This window comes from Vidua macroura, chromosome Z (assembly GCF_024509145.1).
Source record: "Vidua macroura isolate BioBank_ID:100142 chromosome Z, ASM2450914v1, whole genome shotgun sequence".
In the NCBI taxonomy this organism is placed as follows: Eukaryota; Metazoa; Chordata; class Aves; order Passeriformes; family Viduidae; genus Vidua; species Vidua macroura.
In genome coordinates this window covers 17,024,938-17,047,075 of record NC_071611.1, presented here as the reverse complement: position 1 = coordinate 17,047,075, position 22,138 = coordinate 17,024,938, and the positions used below count along the sequence as shown (strand labels likewise).

At 37.2% G+C, this 22,138-nt stretch overlaps 1 protein-coding gene across 1 annotated transcript in view; it reads left to right on the top strand.

The window, feature by feature from the left end:
* The window catches only part of ADAMTSL1 (ADAMTS like 1), a 400,259-nt gene that overhangs the window by 360,069 nt on the left and 18,052 nt on the right, over positions 1-22,138 (top strand). Inside the window, exons 21-24 of the mRNA XM_054002970.1 lie at positions 4,196-4,323; positions 7,752-7,880; positions 12,246-12,425; positions 14,250-14,384. Of these exons, the coding sequence (XP_053858945.1) occupies positions 4,196-4,323; positions 7,752-7,880; positions 12,246-12,425; positions 14,250-14,384 (572 nt within the window). The remainder of the gene's footprint in view (positions 1-4,195; positions 4,324-7,751; positions 7,881-12,245; positions 12,426-14,249; positions 14,385-22,138) is intronic.

The following is a 22,138-nucleotide window of genomic DNA, read 5'->3' as shown; positions in this document are numbered from 1 at the left end:
TCTAGTGGTTATATCCCATTAGAATTGGGCCATTAAGTTGAGTTTTTTTCTCTACTTGAAATGACTGTAACTTCTGTGGCATCCATGAAGGGGAAGGGATGTTACATGAAGTTAATATAAGAGGAATTCTAGACACTACAGTCATGAGAAATTGGCAAGTTTATTTCATACCCTATAATCTCTTATGATATCACAACATGTAGATTAATTTAGCTGAAGTAAAAGACACTTATGATGATTCCTGACACTTATGATATGATTCCTGAAGTTTTACTTCAGATTTTTTTATATAGAATTTCACAATTCCTTTTCAATCTTTTTTTCTTTCCCATTCAGTTTGGCTGAAATAGCCTTAAATGTTGTGGTTTGTTTCTGAATTATCAGTCATTTGTGTGTATGCTCAAAATTTCTATCAGAAAGTCTGAGGAAAGTATCATTTCTTTTCCAGTTAGTGGCATAAGTAATTCACAACTCTTCTTTAAATATTGAGGTAGCTTCTGCTTTATGAACTTCCTTCTGCACTCATCATTTATAGTTCCCCCAGGCTGGCATGTAGGGGAAGAAATTACTGTGCTCTGAGCTTCAGGTGCAACTCAACCTATATCTTGGGAGCTAATTTTTTTGGCTTTTTTTGCTGGGTTCTTTAAGATTAGTATTCTGGCTTTGGCTCAGAATGATCTTGCTGCCTGTCAGTCAGCTGTGTCAATGGAAGCTGCAGTTTAAGCAGTCTTATAGTGTATTGCTGTAAACTGCAAGGCCAAAGATGTAAACATGTGGTGGTATGTCTCATATGTTTGAACTGTCTTTTAGCTCTGGAGTTTGTTTTCTTTGTACTTTGCCAACCACTGAATGGAGAAGAGGATTTTCCAGCCCACCTCTGTCTTAATGGGAATAAGGAAAGAAATAGAGGTGGGCTTTCCTGTACCAGTATCAGAGAGAGACATTTCTGCTGAGAATGGCCAAAGAGTACTGCTGAAGTTCCTCAGGTCATGCCCTACTGAATATACTAAGATTTCAGAAGTACTTGGTGGGTATTGCAATTCTTAGAGTATAGGCTGCTGGTTTTAGGTTGGGTGACAGCTACCTGTTTTGTATATACAAACCACTGAGATAAAGGCATTCACTTTTACACCTTGTGGCCATGGGTTTTGTCTGAGCCAATGATCTCCAGTAATGATGTATGGCTTTATTCTCATTGCCCCATTCCATAAGCTGTTTCATCCACCTAAAAGTATGACTCCTACTGCGTGTCTATCCTTGCAAAAATTAATTTTCTTTGGCTTTAGTCTAGGTACAGTCACAAAAAGATATAACATAGACCCCCAAAAAGTGCTGGTTTTCAGTTACTTAAGAGAACAAAAACATATGACACAAATAGCTGCAACAGTTGCAAATATCTGTGGTTCCAGTAAAAGATCTCCAATTTGTGTCTGCCTATTCATCCTGAGTGCATATTTAACAGAAGAGTCCATACTCTCTCCTAAGGTTAAAGAGTCAAGTTAACGCCAGCCTGGGTTCTGAATGCCATTTCAGAGCCTACTAGTATCCATACCAAAGTTTTTTGATTGCTGTATATGTTGGAAAATGTTTTATTTTGGAGAAAATTCAGAGTAAATTCCTTAGGAATCAGTTTTAAAAGTAAAAATCTTTGAGGAATTTAAGCATTGTTTAGTAAGCTTTGAAAGTATGCTGCAATTTCTGTCACTGGGGATCCATTGGTACCTGATAATTCAACTTCTCTAAAACAGAAATACATTTTATAAAAGCACATGAAGCAGCATGTGAACAGTAAGTGGTATGGAGTTAGGTGTTTGTGAGGTGTTTGTTCGAGATTTGTCTTATTTAGTCATTGATATATGTCCTGCAAGATATGTTTTTGTCTTGGAGGCAATGCAGTGTGGAGCAACTGAGATGAGACTGATTAAATATTAAGCTGTATTATTTTCAGTCTGTAAATGAGATTCTGAAGACATGCTGATGACTTAAAGAATTGCTACAGATGGTTAGCTTTTTTCCACCCCTGATAAGCAACTCAATACCTAACAAAAATAGCAATCTATGAGCAAATAGGGAATTCAGCCAAAATAATTCTATACAATGAGGAATGATAAAAGATCTGCTTTCAAGAAAAGCAGCTATGCCAAATTGTGATGCAAAAATAACAGAATTATTGAAAATAAGAGAACATTATGTTTATTTCTGGAGAAAGACATTAAAACTTGGGTTGAGAGGATAGGAGGCTGGAGTTGTAGGAGTTTATTTTTTTAAAAAGTCAAGTATCTACCTGGACTACCTGTATTTTTAAAATATTTGTGCTGCATCTTGAGGCGACTTAAGCTGACAGAGAGAGGTTTATGTCAGGAGAGGTGATTAATAGCAAACAAATTATGCATCCTTGTGTTTTATGAGGTACAATATTAGGCAAGATCTTGCCTCAGCCTGAAGATGTCAGAAACATTAATTAAAACTATTTTAGGGGCCTTGTAAGCATTAGTTTAATGTAAACTGAAGATCTGCCTACATACTATATTTGCAGACATGCAGACAGAACACACAGAACTTTTAAATGTTACAGGCTGTTATAATTTGGGACAACTTCTGAAGATTTAATGAATTCCATGTAATGATTGAAGCAGTCAGAATTAAACTAAAAATTTATGTGTGAGATACTGATACTGATACTGATACTGATACTGATACTGAACATTAGTTCTGCAAGTAAAAAAATCTGTTAGTTATTGTCACTGTTAGCAGTGACTATCTAGTCAGCCCTGGTTATGACTAAGAGGTAAGAAAAACATTCTTGACAGTAAAAGTGGGAAGGGAATTAATTCAGCAATTGGCGGGTTTTTGGCTGCACAAGCACAGATGCAACTTTAAAAGTATTCATGTTTGTTTTGCAAATGTGCATTTTTCTAAGCATTTACAAAACTTCTTTAAAAACAGGCATCTCTTATTGATAATGACTATTTTTCTTATTACTCAGAAAAGGGTAAAAAATAATGTTAACTCTTGAGATTTTTTCCTATAATACATTTTGCTGGGTGGCCCTAATCTAGTTTGGTTTAGACATCTACCACCCACAGTGTTATACAAAATTGAGTATCTGTGGCTTTTTCGTCCATGAGACAACAGTTTTTATAGTGGTGATGGGAGTGTAAAGAAACATCAATTCCAGGATCTGTGAGCAGGTTTCTATTGCATGTGTTTTACAGGCATATCCCTCCCCCAGTTTCATCCTTGCCACCCACTGTCAATCACAGCCTCTATTAAGAGTTTACAGGCAACAACTGCTGAAAGTTGCTGATGATAACAGTAGATTTTATCTACAGTTTCAGCCAAAAAGTAAACTCAGAGAAAGGAGCAACAATCATGAAACACAGTGTGATGAAAATAAGGGTACATAATCACAAACCCATGGACTGAATTCTTGCTGAAATAGGTGTAATGTCAGGACTTTATGGGTTATACCACTGTAAAACCAGACAGTGAAAAGAAGCAGTTCATAAGAGCACTAAGTCTTAGACTAAGACTAAGAATATTAATTCTATTTAACCATAGACAGTACACTGAGCTCCTGGTAGGTTCCTCTTACTGGCAGAGGAAAGAAACAGTGAGTTCAGCCCAAGGAGAAGCTGAGAAGTCCTCTCCATCTTCACTGACTATTAGGCAAGAATCAAAACTGCTGAGTTTGTACAAGCTGCCCATCAAAAAAAGAATCTGAACCTATTTCAGGCTTTAACACTGACTCTGTGGTTCACTTCACTTCTTTCTGCATAGCTTCAGCATGTTTCATGATTTTTCCCTTGCAATAATTTGGCTTTTTCTTACTATTGCTATTCCTATGCTGTAGAACTGGAAGACAGCAATGCTGGGAAACTCATTCAGCATTATGCAGAAGTGTTACAGCAGAGGAGGAGGTTTCACTGGGCAGATGTCCTAATTACTCAGCAGTCTTTCTTTAATACACATATCAGCAGTAGAGGAACTGGGAATGAGACTAAAATTTAATATAAGCAATCACAACTTACAGTCTCAATGTAAGAGTTTAAATTTCTTCATAGATTTTTAAATTTAACCTAAAAGCCTGTTCTATAAAAAATATTACCTAAGCCTAAAAATTCCCAGTAAATATGTTCATGTTCACATGGACTAAGAGACTATTACATCTTTCTTTCTTTCTGCTTTATGCCAGGTTGCTCCTTCAGCCTGATGACTCCTTGCAGATTCTAGCACCTGTGGAAGCTGATGTGGGTTTCTATGCTTGTAATGCATCCAATGCCCTGGGATCTGACTCTGTCTCCATTGCTGTCACCCTAGCAGGTAATAGTTTAACCTCTGTGATTGCAGGTCCAGGTTACTTGTGTGAATCTGGACAGAGGTTGTTTGCAGGGGAACAGGTTTGCTAAAGCTATGTAAAATGCATCAACAGAAGTACACTGGTGAAAACACAGGGTATGAACTCTGCAAAAACCTGAGACTTTGATAGATGGTTTGTGAGGTTTATGTGTCTCTGCAATACACCAATGCTTTTTCTCACTTGCATCTGACATGCTCTTAAAAACAGTGCTTATCCTGGTTATTTGCAACCTGTAGGGGCAATGCAGTCCAAGCCTCCAAACTTTGTGCTTCATTTTAAACCTAACACTGATCTGTTCAAATATAACAGATGGATTGCAGGACTTTCTCAGGTGTACATTAGGCAAGCCAGAAAACTTCCAGAGCTGAATCTTTTACAGGATCAAACTCTATATCATATTCAGTCACAAGAGTGGCTAACACTGTTTCAATTGTAGCAAATAGAGGTTCTCAAAAAATTAGATTCCATGTTTCTATTTCTCTAGTAACAGATTCTAAAGCAGACTAAATATCATGTGCTGGTTTAGAGTTCAATTCTAAAAAAAAAACTCATCCATATAAAAGCCAATGGCAAAGGGAGTTATAAGTATGAATCCAGCTTCTTCAAGGTTCCCTAGCAGACATGGTCAGCAGGCTCACAACCACATCAGGACTAGCAGAAGGGTGGAGCAGCAGACATGAAGGAAGAGCTGTTGAGAAAGATACAGGAACAGAACATACAATGACAGCTAATGACTGTGACAGGGCAGAGAGGTTTTACAGAAGGAGGATCCTATTTATCACCAAGGCAAAAGTAAACATGCTAAGAATACTGAAAAGCTTATTGATTTTGCAGACTTATCCATTTCACTGCTTCAGCATATGGAAATGCTTGGAAGCTTCCAATGCATAGGCAGCAACCATCAACTGCTATTGTGTCCATGTATGACTAGAGGAAGGAATAGGTTTTGATTAGATTTAATTTTTTAAAAAAAATTTTACACCAAACACAGAGAAAATTTCAGTTAAGAGAAGCATAAAGAAAATGTAAGGCAACAGTGGATAATAGTGAAGCTTAGAAAAGTAATCAGTAAATCAACTAGAAAGAGACTTTGTCTTGTTCTTTAGAAGAATGGGTGAGTCTTCCAGAGCAAAAAAGAAAGATCTGAATCAGAGCTACAAATTACCTGTAGGCAAAAGTGAAGAGACTGATCCTTTTTACACTACTACTATCAGAAATAACTCTGCTGAACTCCAGGCAGCAAGATAGTAGTGCTGCTGTTAGGGCAGTGTCATATTTTAGAAGCAACTAAAGCTCCACACTGAACCTCTTATGCCGCACCAGCATGAAGCTGAACATGGCATTAAAAAATCATCAGTCAAAATGCTATTCTGTCCACATTGTTCAGTGAGTGTAAAAGCCAGAGTTTTTCTACATTTTGTGGCAATAATTTTGTATGACACTGTGAAAATAAAGCATTACGTATACATGTGACACAGAAAGACTTTAAGTTTTTGATTATAATTAATTATCAAAGCTATAATTTTAAATTTTAGGTGAATTAACATTCTCAGACTCAAGCAGAACTCCTGTTAGGAACTGGTATACTTTTGCATCTCACATCCAAGGCAAAGAGCTGAACAGCGTATAAAGTGAGGCCATAAATATCAAAGTGAAATACTGAGCAATTTTTGGAACAAAGTAACAATCTTCTTGGCATAATGGAAGTATTTTCTCCAAAAAACATGGAAAGCTGAGATCATCTTTAGAGGAGTGGGGACAAAAGCTTATTGCATTGAAGAACTTTCTGATTCATTTAACACATGCATGGGAAAAAAAAAAGACAGTGGGATATGCTCCTTTTTGTTTTCACAATGGTTTCCTGCTCATTTATGGGTTGAACAGCTAAAAGATTTTAAATCTTGTGGTGGGGTTATGGAAACCAATCAGGAAAATAAAAGGCTGATGGATAGCTGAAGAATTTTTCTTTTCTTTAGACTTTGCCAAAAAGTATCAAAACTTCTGGAGGTATTCAAACAATTAAATGCAATATTTTACTTAGCTATTCTTGGGCATTAAAATCACCAAACTAAAAAAATGTAAAGTACAAAAAAATACCAAACTGATAAGACAGGAGTTACAGATGAATGGTATATTTTAAAAGATGTGGGAATACAGCTATATGGAGAGATTTACATTTAAGACTGACTTAAATTTTCAGAACTCTCCATGAGCTCAATGAAATCAAATCATTTTTCTCACATCCAGCTTTTCTTCATGAGCCAGTGCAAAATTAACATACAAATAAAGCTAGTGATAGACATTAGCCTGAAACTGCAGCTTTTGGAGGCAAACAAGGATGTCTGGTTTGGTATCTGGCCATTTATTTAAAATGGGGGGGAAAGGGTGTTTATAGATTTTTTTTTAATTATGTGTTTGAAAATGCAACACTGAGTTGAAGACACCCAGTTCCCATGCGATTTAAAGCCCTTGTGTTATGTTCTGCTATTCCTGCAACATCCTGACTGCAAAGCACTTCCTCTGAGACAGGGAAGCACCTTCATTCAGCTCTTTTCAGCTCTGCTGCATTAGTCCTCTCTCTCAAAGCTAAGCTTGAGTACCTCTGACCTGTTTTGTAAGCATCCTTTTACAGTAGCACTACAAAAGGATTTGCAGAAGGCTTCTTGAGCCATTGATCATGGATAACTTTGTAAGTAATCCCACAAAGATACAGCAGCAAAACACCTTGATTTGCTGTCACTAATGTTGAAAGCACACTTTATTGTGGGCAAGCAGTAGCTCTATTAAGAAAAACCCCTTCCTGTCAGATAACCTGTTTTGTTTTATCTAGAACATGTAGTAACAGTGTATGGCGTTAATACAGTTTAATATCCTCATCTTCTTCTGCTGGCCATTATGAGAAAACTTTCTGGTTGTGGTCTGGTCTTCCCCACCCTGATGTTTCCCCTGTAGGTTAAGGAAACCATGATCAATGTGTAGAAACAGCTTGCATGTTACGCTAAACTTTCTCCACTGTGCTTGTAGACATCACTCAGGCTCCTGGATTTGGTCTTTACCAAAGGGTGGTGGTGCAGCTGCAGCACCAGGCAAGCATCTCACTGCAGCTCCAGTTGTGCTGGTGTTTATTGATTCAGCTGGTTCTCCTGCATGTCCATATGGCTTTAATGCTATTCTGCCTCTGCTTCAAGCATGCCTTTTCTTTTTTCAAGACAGCTTTACCCATGGAATTTGATGACAGTGAAATATTATAAAAAGCAGGGGGGCTTACACTTCGTTTTCCCTTATCTGCCTGCCTGTTGTATGTACTTTCACAAAGAGTGTTCCAGCCTATCTATCCCATTATGACTCTGATGTACTTGTTATGATGAACTATGGTGCTTCTTTTATGCAGGAAAGCCACTGATAAAGGCATCAAGAGCTACCGTGATCAACACTGAATCACTGGCTGTCACTGTTGATATTGGAAGCATGCTGAAAACAATCCAGAAAGCAAACGTTAGCATTAACTGCCAGGTTGCAGGTAAAAAATTATTCTCTCCTGTGCAGGTGCCTTTGGTTATAAATTTCTGTGGGATTCTTTGCTAAATTGGTATCTGCAGTTGCAGCTAAGTGAAATTGCAAGGTTTTCCTAGGTCTTGGACAAACTTCATTGCTTCCATCAATTCTTATCACAGAACTTGTCCTCTTTTTATCCATATCAAACAAGGCAAGTGTAGTGGCTTAAGAAAATTGGGCTCAAAAAAAAAAAAAAAAAATCACAACCTGAGTCAATGCGACAGGCATTGTAAGAGATACATGGTATGGTGTGAATGCAACAAAACTGATACACACAGCTACCTGCTGGGGATGTTCGGTGACAATATACAAGCATGGACTGACTAATTTTGTCACTGATGGGGATTTTAAAAATCACTCCAGCTAGTTTCTCAGTTTCTTCTTTTCCTGCTTATTTTACATTAAAGGCATGTTAGCACTCTCTTTTTTCTGGTTTGTTTTTTCTTTTTTTCTTTTTTTCTTTTCATCTTGGAAGTACAGGAATTCAGAGGAATTCTACTGAAGCGGGATTTTCCCTAAAACTGTTTTCCAGTCAGAGACTGAATATCCCTCAGTCTTACAGTGACAGTTTACATCTTTCCAGTGGTAACCAAAATCAGTTGACCTTATCCATGTGTGGCAGTCCTACAGCTGTTAGTGGGAATGGTGTTGATCTAAGGAGGAGAAGCTGGGAAATCTCTAAAGACCTGCAGCCATACCATGTATTCATTATACTTTTATGCACAGTGTGACACACTCTTGCAATCAGACTGGTGTCCAGTTCAAGGAAGACGAAAATTATACCTGTTTTTTCCCCCAGGTCTCACCATGCTCATCTGCATGGACATTGTGTAAAGAGACTAAATATTACATTGACAGAAATTTTGGATTTTGGATTTCTATTTTGGATTTCTCTCTCTGGGTTCTCTTAGCTGCCCAGACACATAACCCACAGATTCAGACAGTTATTGGTGATCTAAGTGTAGCCATTTCTCTTCACCAAAAGCACCATGTAAACAACCGGATGTGACTAAACAAAGTTTCCACAGTACTTATCAGAAAACTACAGGAGGAAAGCTCAAAATGGTCAGGGATACAGATTCAAAGTCTTTTCTGAGAGGAAAATAATCTCTAGCAATTTTGTAAAACTTACCCACTATGACAACATCCAAAATGGAAAATTTTAGCAGTGTCTTCTTGTCTAAGATAAAGCTTTTTGCTGTCTAGTATCTGTATGTTGGAATCTTCTGTGACACAGAAGAAATTTTCTTAAATCCTAATTTTCTCCATGGGTGAAAAAAAAAAAAAAACTTCTTCTACTGCCTCCGCAGAAAATGTTAACTATGTTGACACCAGAGATTAATGCTCTTGAAATTATCATAAAATCATAAACCACAAGCTGGGATGTTACAAAGGAAATAAGAGAATTAGTAATGAAGGCAGATATGTTTTATGGGCACTAGAATCCTAATTTTATAAAAATAGTGTTAATAATTCAAAAGCAATTACAAAGAAAACTACCTTGAAGAATGATCCAAGAACAGCAATTTCTATCAACTGTCTCACCTACATCTGGAAAATGAACCAGCTCCTAAAACCTGTAACATAGTATGAGAATAAATGCAATTTTCCTCCTAATGTAAGCACAACCTTTATGTTTTAGCATCAGCTTTATGATTATTTAGCCTTTTATATAGTTTTGATCATCCTTAGAACAATCAATTCTAAGGATAAAAGTAACATGCACTACTTCTGCAATCAGCAAATGTTTTGTATCCTAGTGACTTCTTTAGGGTAGATAAACTTTACATCTGTATAGTTTGCCAAAGCTCCCCAGAAAATATTAACAATGAAATGGCTACTAAATCATAGTAAATTAACATGCAACAGTTAATGCAATAACAGCTGGCAATAAAAAATAGATTAGTGTGTGATAGCAAAGTTAACACAGTTAGAAAGCAAACTAGCATATCCAGAAATTATGTGGAGACTTGTCTGGATGAAAACAGCTCTTCACACATTCTTTTAAAGCTATAGTTTTTTCCTTCTAGTACTTTCTCTCTAGTCATGTCAGGATGTCCTGAGCCAGCACAACTAATGAGAGTTGTTCTAAGTCAGAGTTCGGTGACGGTTCATCCCATTAATATAAGCTGTGTTTCTATCACTGTGCTGTAGAGTCTGTGGTATAGGACCATGCATGTATTGGATCTGGATATCTCAGCTCATGTAAGGACACATCTTTACTGAGAGTCAGCAAGACAGCAGAATACTTACAAGAGAAATATTAAGGATCAGTTGTGATATTCTCTAAAGCTGCATTTTCTATCAAAGGCCAGAAATATACACTTGCTGCTAACATGTGTTGATAAACCTGGAGAAGGTTTCTTAAAAATAAGAGATAATGGAAGAGTATGCAACCAAAGCCTAGGGAATGATTTTATATTGCTTTTAAGCTTCTTAAGACAGGCACAAGCACAGTCAAGGTCTGTCTTCTGAGTTGAAATCTATAAATATTAACTAAAAGACAAGGGAAAGTAGAATCATTCTGGATGCATTCGAGTTTAATTGCCACCTGATGTGATTTATGTCAAGATGAAACTCTATTTCAGTTTTACCACAAAGACAATGTCATGGTTTTGGTCAAGATTGAAAGCCAACATTATTTCACTTGACATAACATCACTTCTTCGTTTATAGAGATGAAGGAATATATATTTTTACCTATTGTTAGGTGATTGTGGTCAATTCCAGACTTCTCCAAAACTAATCCTAGGGGAACTCCCACCCAAAAGTCACTCAGGAGTCTTGCAGATGCCTGTGACTTCCACCTGGAGGATTTGCTCCAAGCCTCAAAAAGCCAGCACTTTTTGTGTGGGTAACTTTACTACTGTGCACCATTTCACTCAAAAATAGGATGTGAGAGCAATTTGGATCACATCAGCATCACTAGGGAGCTTTCTGTTGATTTCAGCGCTTAAATTGTGCAGATATTCATTTGCATACCGGAAGCTTCAAGCAATATGGCCCAGACTGTTACTGAAAATACAGTTTGACATGTAAGAAGGAATCAGTTTTAAAAATCTAGTTTGTAGGGCATTCTGCAAAATGTCATGTACAATTAGTGACTGTTGAGTCAAAACAGGTTTGGAAGGATGGCTTAAAATATGTTACCTTCCTGTCCTTTATCTCCTTGTATCTTTGTTGTTCTAATTGCAGTTTTCTCAGTTCTCCTAAACAGTCCTTTTCTCTGTATTTCATCTACATGCTGGAGGTTTTATTTTCTAGTTCTTGCCTTGATATATGGCCTATGTTTATTCATCATATATACCAGATTGTGAAATATTATTCACTATTTCAAGAATGTTGTGGCATTAGAAACTAGTAACCACAGTTAGAAACTTGTATTGCAATGATTCCTTTCTCCCAGAGCCACTGGTTTAGCAAAATTATCTCAACTGACTTACACAATGCTGCTTACTAATATTCCATGTATTTTTTTTTGTGCTGGATACATGCACATTGATGGAGGGGAAAGCTGAAGAATAGACTCGGGTAATTACTCACTACCTAAAGTCTTGCCTGCTCAGCAAAGTGAGTTCTGTTTCCAGCTGGCACCTCTCAGACTTTGAGTCTCTGTGATACTTCTGTAAGGGAAACACTCAGCCCTCTGTCCTCTGGCATCTGCCGTTACTCAGCAAAGCTGATTGAAATGCTCTTGCTACCCCTTGCGGCAGTGATGCGACATGATGTGTTTGCTCATGCCTGTGCTGGCTGCCTCCTCCTCCCATCTTGAGGCTGCATGTGTCACTGGAGGTGGGAGCTCAAAAACTGCTGCACATTGACATACGCTGCTCATCTTCCCCAAAGCAAACTGTAGGAAGAGTGGTACCTGCAAATCTCCTGTTAGTGTGGAAACATTGAAGACAGGGGAAGGGCACACTTGTAAAATACAATTAGGAAAATGTTTTTGTAGCATTGATGAACATTCTGTAGGCAGAGTGCATCTTTCTCAGACTCAATAGCAATACCTCAACATTAAGGGGATCTCACTTTTAACCCCTGTTTCTTCTGCTGTTAGTGAAGTGTAAAGGAATCTGCCTTTCTAGACTAGGACTGAGTAGCTGCCTGCAAGAAGCATATTAATTGTGTCTGTCTCTGTATTTATTCCGTTGTTTTATTTGTGTCACTGCTCTAAAGGACTGTGGCCATATGAAATTTTCCTTGTTCCTTCCCCTTTTTCTTTAGCCTTCACTCAGTACTTCTCATCTCTTCTTCCACTATTTGCCTTACAAGTATTTTTTGCCTTATAATACTTACTTGTTTTAGTTACACTTTGCCATTGTTTTTCCAGGTGTTCCTGAAGCAAAAGTTACTTGGTTTAAGAACAAGGTCAAGCTGTCCTCTACTCATCATGTGCATAATGGTTTGCTCTTAATAGCAAATGTTTCTCTATCAGATCAGGGGTTATACACCTGCAAGGCATCCAATATTCATGGGGAAGTAACTGAAAGCTCCCAGCTGCTGGTTCTTGGTAAGTCCAGGGTATTTTGGTATTTTGGACTAACAACAACATTAATATGGCTACTGGCACATCCAGATGGCAGAACTAATCGGTTGTTGTGGAAAGAGGAAATGGCATGCAGGCAGCCGTGTTCTAAGAAAAGCATCAGTCTCCGTTTGTACTCTGGGCAGCATCAGCTGAAGCAAGGTGGTGGTAAAAGGAAAGTGGATAAGGAGAAAATGTCTAAGAACAGGGATTGCCCCTCCCAGTTCCAAGATACTCAGTTTAACTCTTTCAGACTTGCTAGGTAAGAAAAGCATTTATTAACCATATCTTAAAGTGACTATCTTAAAATTAGAGTGGTGGCACTTTTTCCCTGTGAAGTGCTCTGTCTCCACTGAGCAGTCTTTCCGTTCAAGGCTGTGTGATCCTGATCCACTTCACAAAGGTGCATAAAACCAGTGCACTTCTAAAAAGTATCTCTCAAGTTCTGTGAATGGTGAATTTTACTTTGCCCTGTGTTTTTAAACACCAGGCAGAAAGCCCATCTGCATGGTTTGAAAGAGAGTGGCAGTTGTGAAATGTGAGTGGAAGTGGTACCTGGTGGGAACTGGAATTGTGGGAAAGGCGTTTCCTACCCTAGTAACTGATGTTCTATAATTTCTGTGTGCCTGGCAGATGAATGATCCAGACAGGCTTTTTAAGTACTTTAGTAGTGCATTTGGTGGTGAAGTCTCAAATTTTGAAATTATTCCCCACAACTGGAGCATTAGACCATCCACTACAGCTCTCATCTTTCATAACTAGTGAGCTTCCAGAGGATGTATAACAGTGAGATTTTCACAGACAATAATAAAATGAAGATTCAAACCTTTATACTACTAATCCAGACTGACTCTAAAATCTCAGTCTAAAAAAATAATTTGGAAAAAAAATCAGCTGAGTTTCAGCCTATAAATAAAGACTTCCAGATGATCTCTAAATCCTTTTCTGATCATTATAGTTGGCTTAGCTTTTAAAGATGGCAAGCTACTGTGAGTTATGCAAGCTGCTTATGTTTGTAAGCAAATTACATTTTTAGCTCCTTGATGGAACAGCACAGTTCAGGCATCCTTGACCTGTACTCCTGGTGCTGAATGCTGTCAGCAGTAGAAAACTTGCATAATGTGCACCATGATCTAGTTGAAAGGGGATGAAGCCAGTATTCATTTTGATCAAATATCACATCATTTTCATGACAAGCAGAATTGGGAATGCTAAGCATTACCTCAATTTTTAAAATAGCATTGTGATTAGTAAACAACTAAATCCTGCAGTTCTCAGCATAGACTGATCCTCTTGAGCTTTGAACTCTTAGCCTTTGGAGTTCTGCCTAACAGGATCTGGCAGCATTATAACCATATTTAGTTAGGGCTTGATCCAGGTTGTAGCAGACACTAAAAGTTTTTCACTAATTGTCATGAACATTTGATTTGGCTTCTATGCTGTATAAATTTGGTTTTTCTTCCAAGCTGATGTATCTCCTCATACTATATAGCTCTGTCACATATGAATAGGGACAACCAGAATGCTCTGGTAACCTTCAGAGATGATTTCTTTAATTTTGTGGTCACATTGATACAGATGTTATTTTAACAATTTCTCCAGCACCTTACTTAACATGAGGCAAACTTTCAATCGTTACCCAAAGTTGCTTAATCTGCCCCTCTGAAATGGCAATGTTGCATCACAGTGAAAATTGTAGCAATATCTGGGGAGAGGGAGGTGGGTGGGGTAGGGGGAGAGGAGGAGTGAGGTCTATATCCCAAGATGTTTTCTGCTATAGTGCTGCTCATTCTCCCAATCTGTTACCAGAGCCTCCACGACCTCTTCCTTACCTAGAAGACTTGACAGCAGTGCTTAGCAGTGCTGGGCCCAGCACCCATTCGGTGCTGACTTCTCCTTCAGGAACAAAACTGACTGTCAGTCCAGGGAGCTCTGCTCTCATAGGTAAGTCAAGTGCTTTAAGATTTTTAGATTTTAAAGTCTTTAGAGTTTATATTACAGTTACGCATGTGGTTAACCTTTACATTAAGGATTTGATTATCCAGACATGGGCACTGAGACAAAAGACATCAAACCAATGGGTTCTTGTGAGTCATAATCACTGCCAAATACTTTTTAGACCTCAGAAATCCATTTTTAAAAAGAAAATATTTTAATTAGTCCAAAGCTGCATGCAGAATAAGGGCTCCATAGTGCCACCCTTTATATATATATATAGCACCCTGTAAGAAGTCGTTCCTGCCCTGGAGGGCTGGCAATTATTCAGCACAAAGACACAGCAGACCAGTGTGCTACTTGATCTAAAAGAAGAGACATTGGTGGCTCTGTTTTAATTTTTCTTCTACATTTGGGTAGTTGCCTTGCCATATGTCTGCTACTCATGTTGTATATCCTTCTTCAGAGCCTTTCCCATAGTTTTGCCTATCCCCCTCTTCATGTTTTGATCTTGCAAGCTCTCTGTTTTAATCTGTTCATTTCTCTTTCTTATTTCACACAATCAGTGTTTGCATGAAGCCATATAAAGAATCATTCATCCCAAATGAATGCTTTTCTTCTTTTCATCCTTTTCTGCCTTCCATATAGCTTTACCCTCTTTACCCACAGCAAGTTCTTCTTGTAAACTGTAAACTCCTGTAAACTCCTTTCAGATCGGTGGGTGTGATTTGTTTGCAAAGAGATTCTCATTCGTTTCTAAATTTCAGGGAATATTTATTTTTTATTTCATTTCACAGGCTGCTTTGAAATTCTGTTAATTGTCAGGCTCAGATAGGCAAACAGCTTCCCTAATGAACATTTTACTGCATATCATGAAAACTTGTCAAGCCCTACAATTTCAGAACTATCTTTTCTCCTTTTAGGGGTAGGGATCTGAAACTTTTAGCAAGGGTTCTGCAGAGGTGATGTGATGTGAGTGTTAATATATCTCTGCACTTCCGAAGCATCCTTTCCTCACATTTAATAGCAATATTAAGATTTTATTTTCACAATGGAGACATTCTATTTATGTTTTTAGTTTTGTGTGGTTTACTCTTCCAAGTATCTGCATACATCTGCATACATTTGCAATGGCTTTTAGCCTGCAGCTCTGGATTACATTTCTGCTTGCACAAAAACTGCATTGAAATAGTCCTCAGTGGGGAAAATATCATAGGTATTTATTGGCATTGAATAAATCATTTTGAGTATGGTTTTATTGTGCTCACTGATTTAAGACTGGGTCATACTCCTGTTTCATCCATTTCCTCTCAGATTTCCAAAAAGAGGACTTTAGGACTTTCAGGCAGTTTTTATTGTTTAAAAGAAGTAATTGATGATAAAGAGTTTTCTGCACTGCCTGTATACAACCACATCCTGATCAATTTCATTTGGGCATGTCGCTCTGTACTCTGCCGTTTCACTTCATGGGCAAGGAAATTACATGGATTTTAATTGCAAAATAGCAAACCAGTTTAATTCTTGAGGCAGTTCCCTCAACTTCACTGAGTTTTACTGGTTTGAATTTGAACCTTGTTAGTATTCAAACCTAGGAAAATCTTCTGAGATATTTTTTCTAGCAAAAAGTCAGCATGGAATGGGCTATCCAGTCAATTAGAAAATTGTCCATTGATTCTTTCTGTTCTACTACCCACCCAATGAACTTTAATCCTGCTGAGTCTTTCATAATTTATTATGTTGAGGTGTTGGCTTTACATTGTCTGGATGTCCCATAAAAGAACTTTGGGTATATAAATTGCTATGTGTGAGATCCCTTGTCTGTGCTACTGTTAGGCACTGGTATTTCCTGGGACTCAAAAGGCCTTCAATCAGACATACATTTTGAAATCTAGGCATATGAGTAATTGTTTAGTAGTGAAAGAGAACAGAATACGGTGCAAAGAAACAGAGTGAAATGTGAGGAGTGATAAGTGAGCTCTGAGTAAACATTTTATTTTACAGGAGTTAAAGACAATGGTGAAAAGGTGAAAGACAACGGTTAAAGACAAAGGTGAAAAATTATGTTAGAAACCTGGTTAAAGTCATGCATGGGTTTGCCAGAGTTTAAGAAAAATGGGAGTCAAAACTTCACTAAACACTGGTTTCATGCCTTGGGGGTTAAAAAATGCAAATAGAAATTTTAATACGGCAATGGAAGTCTAAAGCTGCGGGCAAAAACTTGTTTAGAAATTAACAGCTGTATCAAATATTAAAAAATTGATAAATTGAGCTGCAAGGAGATAGATAGAACTTCCAGTTTATTATACATGCTATACACTGTATTTTACAAAGTGGATTTGTGCAATGCTTCCACCATCATTTCAACCATCTAAAATTATTAACTTGCTGTCTGGAATCATCTGCTGTGGGTTTCTTCTACTTAAATTTTGGGGGAGCTGCAGAAGATAAAGATCAGTGTCATAACACAGATACCTGGTTTGGAGGTTTTCCTTCTCATTGCAAGGGTCATTGAGAAGTCATTTATGTGCCTTCACAATAAAAGCAGAGGAAACTATCTGTTTCCGATGCCTTGCCCAACAGAGTCAGCAATATTTTTATCTTATATACTTCTTTTGCTTCTAAAGTTTTGAGATTCCAGCCAGCTTTCTAGGCCCAACTTATCATCCAGTTGAAGAGCATGATGTAGATGGTAGCTTGCACAGAGAGATGCTTACCCTACTCCTTCACAAATATTGAAAATATGTGCAGAGTACTGCAGTCTTCCCCAGTCCTCATATTCATTGTCAAGTCGTGTAGTAGTCACTTGTATGTTATCTGCAGATCACACACCTGAAGCACAGGACTATGTCCAAAGCAGAGAACACCCATGAGCTTGGAAATATTTCTGGTTTTATGGTAGTGCAAATTTACAGTCAGGGATGAGCCACAGACTGTCATGCACATTCTGATGTTCTTGGCTCATGGCGGACACACACAAAGACTTTACATTGTGCATAAGATAAAACACAGTTGACTTCTGAAGTGACACAAATTTATGTTTCGTGGAAAGTTTTCACATTAGATCTTAATCTTATTAATGTGTCTCTCATTGGGACTTTTTAAATTTTGATTACAGTTTTCCTGAATGTTGGTGATGAAAATATTACAAGGAACACTGCTCTTTTCACCACAGAAAAAGTGTCTTGTTTGTCACCTGATAAGAATTTTTGGATTTTAAAAATATTCATGACCATTTGGTCTCTGTCAATTCTGATTACTTTTTGGTGTTATCTTTTGGAATTAAAGGAATATCCTACGGTCATGTATTTTCAGTAGTTTATCAATGCTACAAGTATCAATTAATCTTTTTACACAAATACTTAGACACATTTCCATGAGTCTTCAGCTTTGTAAATGTTAATATTGGCAGAAAACAAGGTTGTAGCATCCAATATTCCTGACATCTAACACTCCTGCGGAAAAGGCTTTGGGCCTATCAAGAATATTTGTTTTCATTTGGGTTCAAGCTTGTTATTTCCTGTATTTGAATATAATTCCGTGGGAAACTAAGGATCTTACAAATCCTCAGGGAGATTCACTACAACTTCTCAAATATAGTGTATTATTATTGGAGACCAATAATCAGCAGACTTGGCAAAAGACACAAAATATGATTTTAAAATATGTCCTTGTTTCAGCACTGATGAACACTGAACGTGTTGTAATTGTGTTGCACAGTGAAATATGAAGCTTTAATGACTTTGACATCTATACATTAGTTATATTTAAGAGAGAATTTTTGAAGGAACATTGGCAGTTTCAGAAATGAATACTTCTAGGAATATGAACATGTAGAACTCCCTGTAAAATTTCAGACTGAAGTAAAGAGGGCGGAAGGAAAATGTTACTTTATGGAATCTGATAATATGAATAAACGGGGAAAAGCCTAGGCAATTATTTGAAGTCTGGTTCCCATCCCTCCTTACTTGTAAGGGATACTGAAAATTACTGTGAAATTAGATCACAAAGTGTATTTTTCTATGACCAGAAAAGAAAAAAAGGAAATATTGCTGCACCATATTTATTGTGTTCTCCTTGATTACTTCCATATTTACTCACTTCACAAATTTGAACATGATTTTACTGTCAGCACTGCAAACATAGTCCTAAAAGGCAGTTTTTTTTCTGGTTTTATACATTATCCCAGATGACCACAGAATTAGAGCAGCTTTGATGCCAATTTCACTACCGCTTCAGAAGATGACCAGCTGCACAACAAAGACTTGTTCTGCAAATATCAATATTCAACTGCAGCTTTTTTTAAGATAAAGTGATAACAAAACCTTTTTCACTTAAAAGATACAAAGGATTTCTCTGTACCAAATTTACTGTATTTCTCATTTTTCTTTTTCTGGTAGTAGCATATCCCACTCATTTTCTAGTAGAATTGCTTAGGTTCCCGGAAGATCACCCAGACAGCAGAATCAAAAAAGAGTCACCTTGCTTGCAATGGCCTTTTGAGTATGAATAAATTACTTATTTAAAAGGTCCAACTGCCTTGGAGCCAAAGCCAAAAATTCAGGCTGTGGGTCAGGTTTTTTTATTATTTCAGAAGGGATCTCTTCAAACCCCTGACTAGTACTTGCCAGTAGGTTTAATGGTTATCTAGACATCACAGCAGACAGAAAAATTAACCTAGAAGTTTTTGCATGTTCTTGGGTGCATTATAGTGAGCCAAATGTGCAGCTGACTACTTTAGGAGAAGAACCAGATCAGATAGATAGACTAATGCCAGGATCAAACTCTTTCAAGCAGAGCCAGAGAAATTAATGCTGCAATTGCTTGCTAAGTACTGTGCCATGACATCTGGCTCTCACAGGACTGACACTTGTTCAAAAATCAGTGTGAAAAGTAATAAATTATCCCAATGAACACAATTGATCTCATCAGTACAAATTTCTTTCAATGTTTGGTGATATACTCAAGAGCAAGAGTATATCTTCTTGAAAGTATGTTTTCTTGTAATTCCCCTTTGTTCTTCCCATCTCTACCATGATCCTGTTTTTCATTTTCCTATATTTGGGAATTATTGCTGTATTAAAATTTGAAGCAGAAATGCAAAATAATTTGCAATCTGTACAAAGCCAGCCAAAAGAAAATTTGTGAGTAATTACAGCTAAACTGGCATCTGTGCTCCCCTTAAGGAAAAAGACAGCTGTAGAAGCTGTGCATTAGTATTCAGATAAAAACATGACTATCTGAGAAGTTATTTTGCATGTTATTTTTTTCCTCCTCATTCTCTGTAATAAATCATGTTTGAAAAGAACTTCTAATGCTAAAGAATATTTTTAGCAACTTTATTTGATATTAACATTATGTCTAGTGTGATGAGGATAAAGTACCAGGTACATTCATGGGATACCCTGTCCTTTTAATTGTGTTATCTGTTCCTTTCAATTTTTGTCTTGGTAAAAATCTGCCTTGGCACTATATGTGTGACAATTCCCAGGTAGGTACATGACATTTCTGTAAAGACTAGAATTAAAATTAAGATCAAGATTATGCCATTATCTTTGCATTTAATTGCCTGATCACATATTATCACATTAATTGCATCCTAAATATTGTATAAATAAAATTCATAGAGTGTTGCAGCATCTACCTTCTACATCAGAGCACAGCAGACTATGTCAGACTACACTGCAGCATTGCATTGAAATGTGTTGCGCTTTTTTTTGCATATACACACTGTGGACATTTTGGGTTAAAAATTACATGATGATACCTCTGAACGGTTGAACATTTTGACTACACTAAAACAGTGTTTGTTTTTCAGGCAATCAGACACTAGTCCAGCCACTGCTAAGCTCTGAACACAGGGTCAAAAGAGTGATGTCCTCTAGACAATCTGCTGCTTTGAGTTATTTCCTGCCTGTTATATTGTGCCATGAATTATCTAATCTGACAACCACTGATCTGTAGTAGTGATCAAAAATGTTTCCATATAAAATAATAACACTGGCCTTTGGGGCAACATCTGCTGAATTTTGAGTTTGTTGAAAGAGTTGCAGCCTTTGATCTTTTGTCTCTAATCTTTACCTGAATCACTGACCTAGATTTTTTTCTTATGAAAGTAATGCGGAGTTCCACTGAGACAAATCATTGTGGGTAAATGGTAGTATCAGACTTGCTGAGGGTATCCTGATATGGAGACGTCTCAGTCTGCCAGCTTCCTTCACATAAAAGATCTTTTAGACTCTTGCAAAACTTGATTTGTTCTAGAGTAAGTGCTAAGTGAGTTTGAAATACTATGGGATTTCTGACATGTTGACTCACGGGCTTCTTGATTACAATTTTTGAAGCAACCTCTTCCTCTATGACAGTCCTCACATCTCTCAGAAGGACAGAAGTTACAGCCTCTCTAGAGCAAGCATCATGGCCTTTTCCAAACCTGTCTGCCTTCTACCTCCCCTGCTCTGCATTTTTTATTTTCCAAGTGCCACCTGAGATGCTATTTCAAAATGTAGCAAGTTTATATTGGGTTTTGAAATACAGAAAAACTTCTACAGCAGCACTGACATTTTTGACTTGGTAATTGCATTATGTTGGTAATTGCCAGCTCTTGCTGTGCCTTTTGTTGAACTCCCTGTGCTGTACTGTTGTTCAGTGCTTGTTCCATGAGTCTCATCTGACTGCTATTTTTTCCCATAAATGGACAGTTAACCTGGTGATCCATAGACCTGGAGCTGTGGCAGTGGTGGGGTAGAAGTTTACAGTTCAACTCCTTTTTCATTTTTGTCATGAACTTAATAAACCTGTCAAAGTTAGTTTAGGTGGTCATTTGAGTATGCTGTATCCATTACTGTAGGCTTTGTTTTTCGATTTGCCATTGCAGATTGTATTCAGAACAGTCCTTATTAATACATGTTTCTCAGTGTGTAGAATTTCTGTTGTCAGACTAAGTTTTAGGAAACAGTATTAACTACCAGAGCTTGAAAATTCCCTTGCTTTTTAATGGGCCCACCATGTGTCTGTGTATTTGGGAACATTTTTTACAACCAGTGTGGGGCTGGGAATGAGCCTGACTCAATTTTTGTTGAATACCATGTATATTTGCAATGCTATGTAAGTGATATCTAATAACAGCAATGTGTGTGGCATTGGGTAACCAACTGAGGTGTTTTGAGAACTGTTAAAAACCATGTCATATATTTAGTATAGTATGTTTCAACTGCACCTTTGCAGCCATAAATAGTTATTTTAAATGCCTTCTTTTTTTTTTTTAAGGGCTACTGTTATCAACTCAATTGGCTTATTTCAAGAATTTCTAAATATATGGTTTTCCTTGTCTAGCATAAATTCATGTTATTTGCATTGCCTTAAAAAATTATAAGTAAAAGTTATATTTATACAAATATTAATTCTTTCTTTTGGTTTTTTTTTTCAGATTCCATTGCTTTTTATAAATTTTATTTCATTCAGTGTGTGAAAGCAATGAGAAACAATTTGCATAATAGCAAACAGTCAAGTGTCTGTCACTTTATAGTATATTGAAAGATCTTTCCCCGTAAGAGAAACTACAAAGATATGTGTCTTAGTTTTGCCTCTTCAGCAAAACAGGTATTACATACATGTAACTTTCAGACATGATCTTACCTACCTTCCTTTGGTTTAAAAGCTGAATACATCCTGTCAATTTTTCATCCTTATGTTAGATACAGGATGGAATTGAATTTTAACTCTATTCCATTTAACGTGCATTTCTCATTTCAGTCAACTAAGGA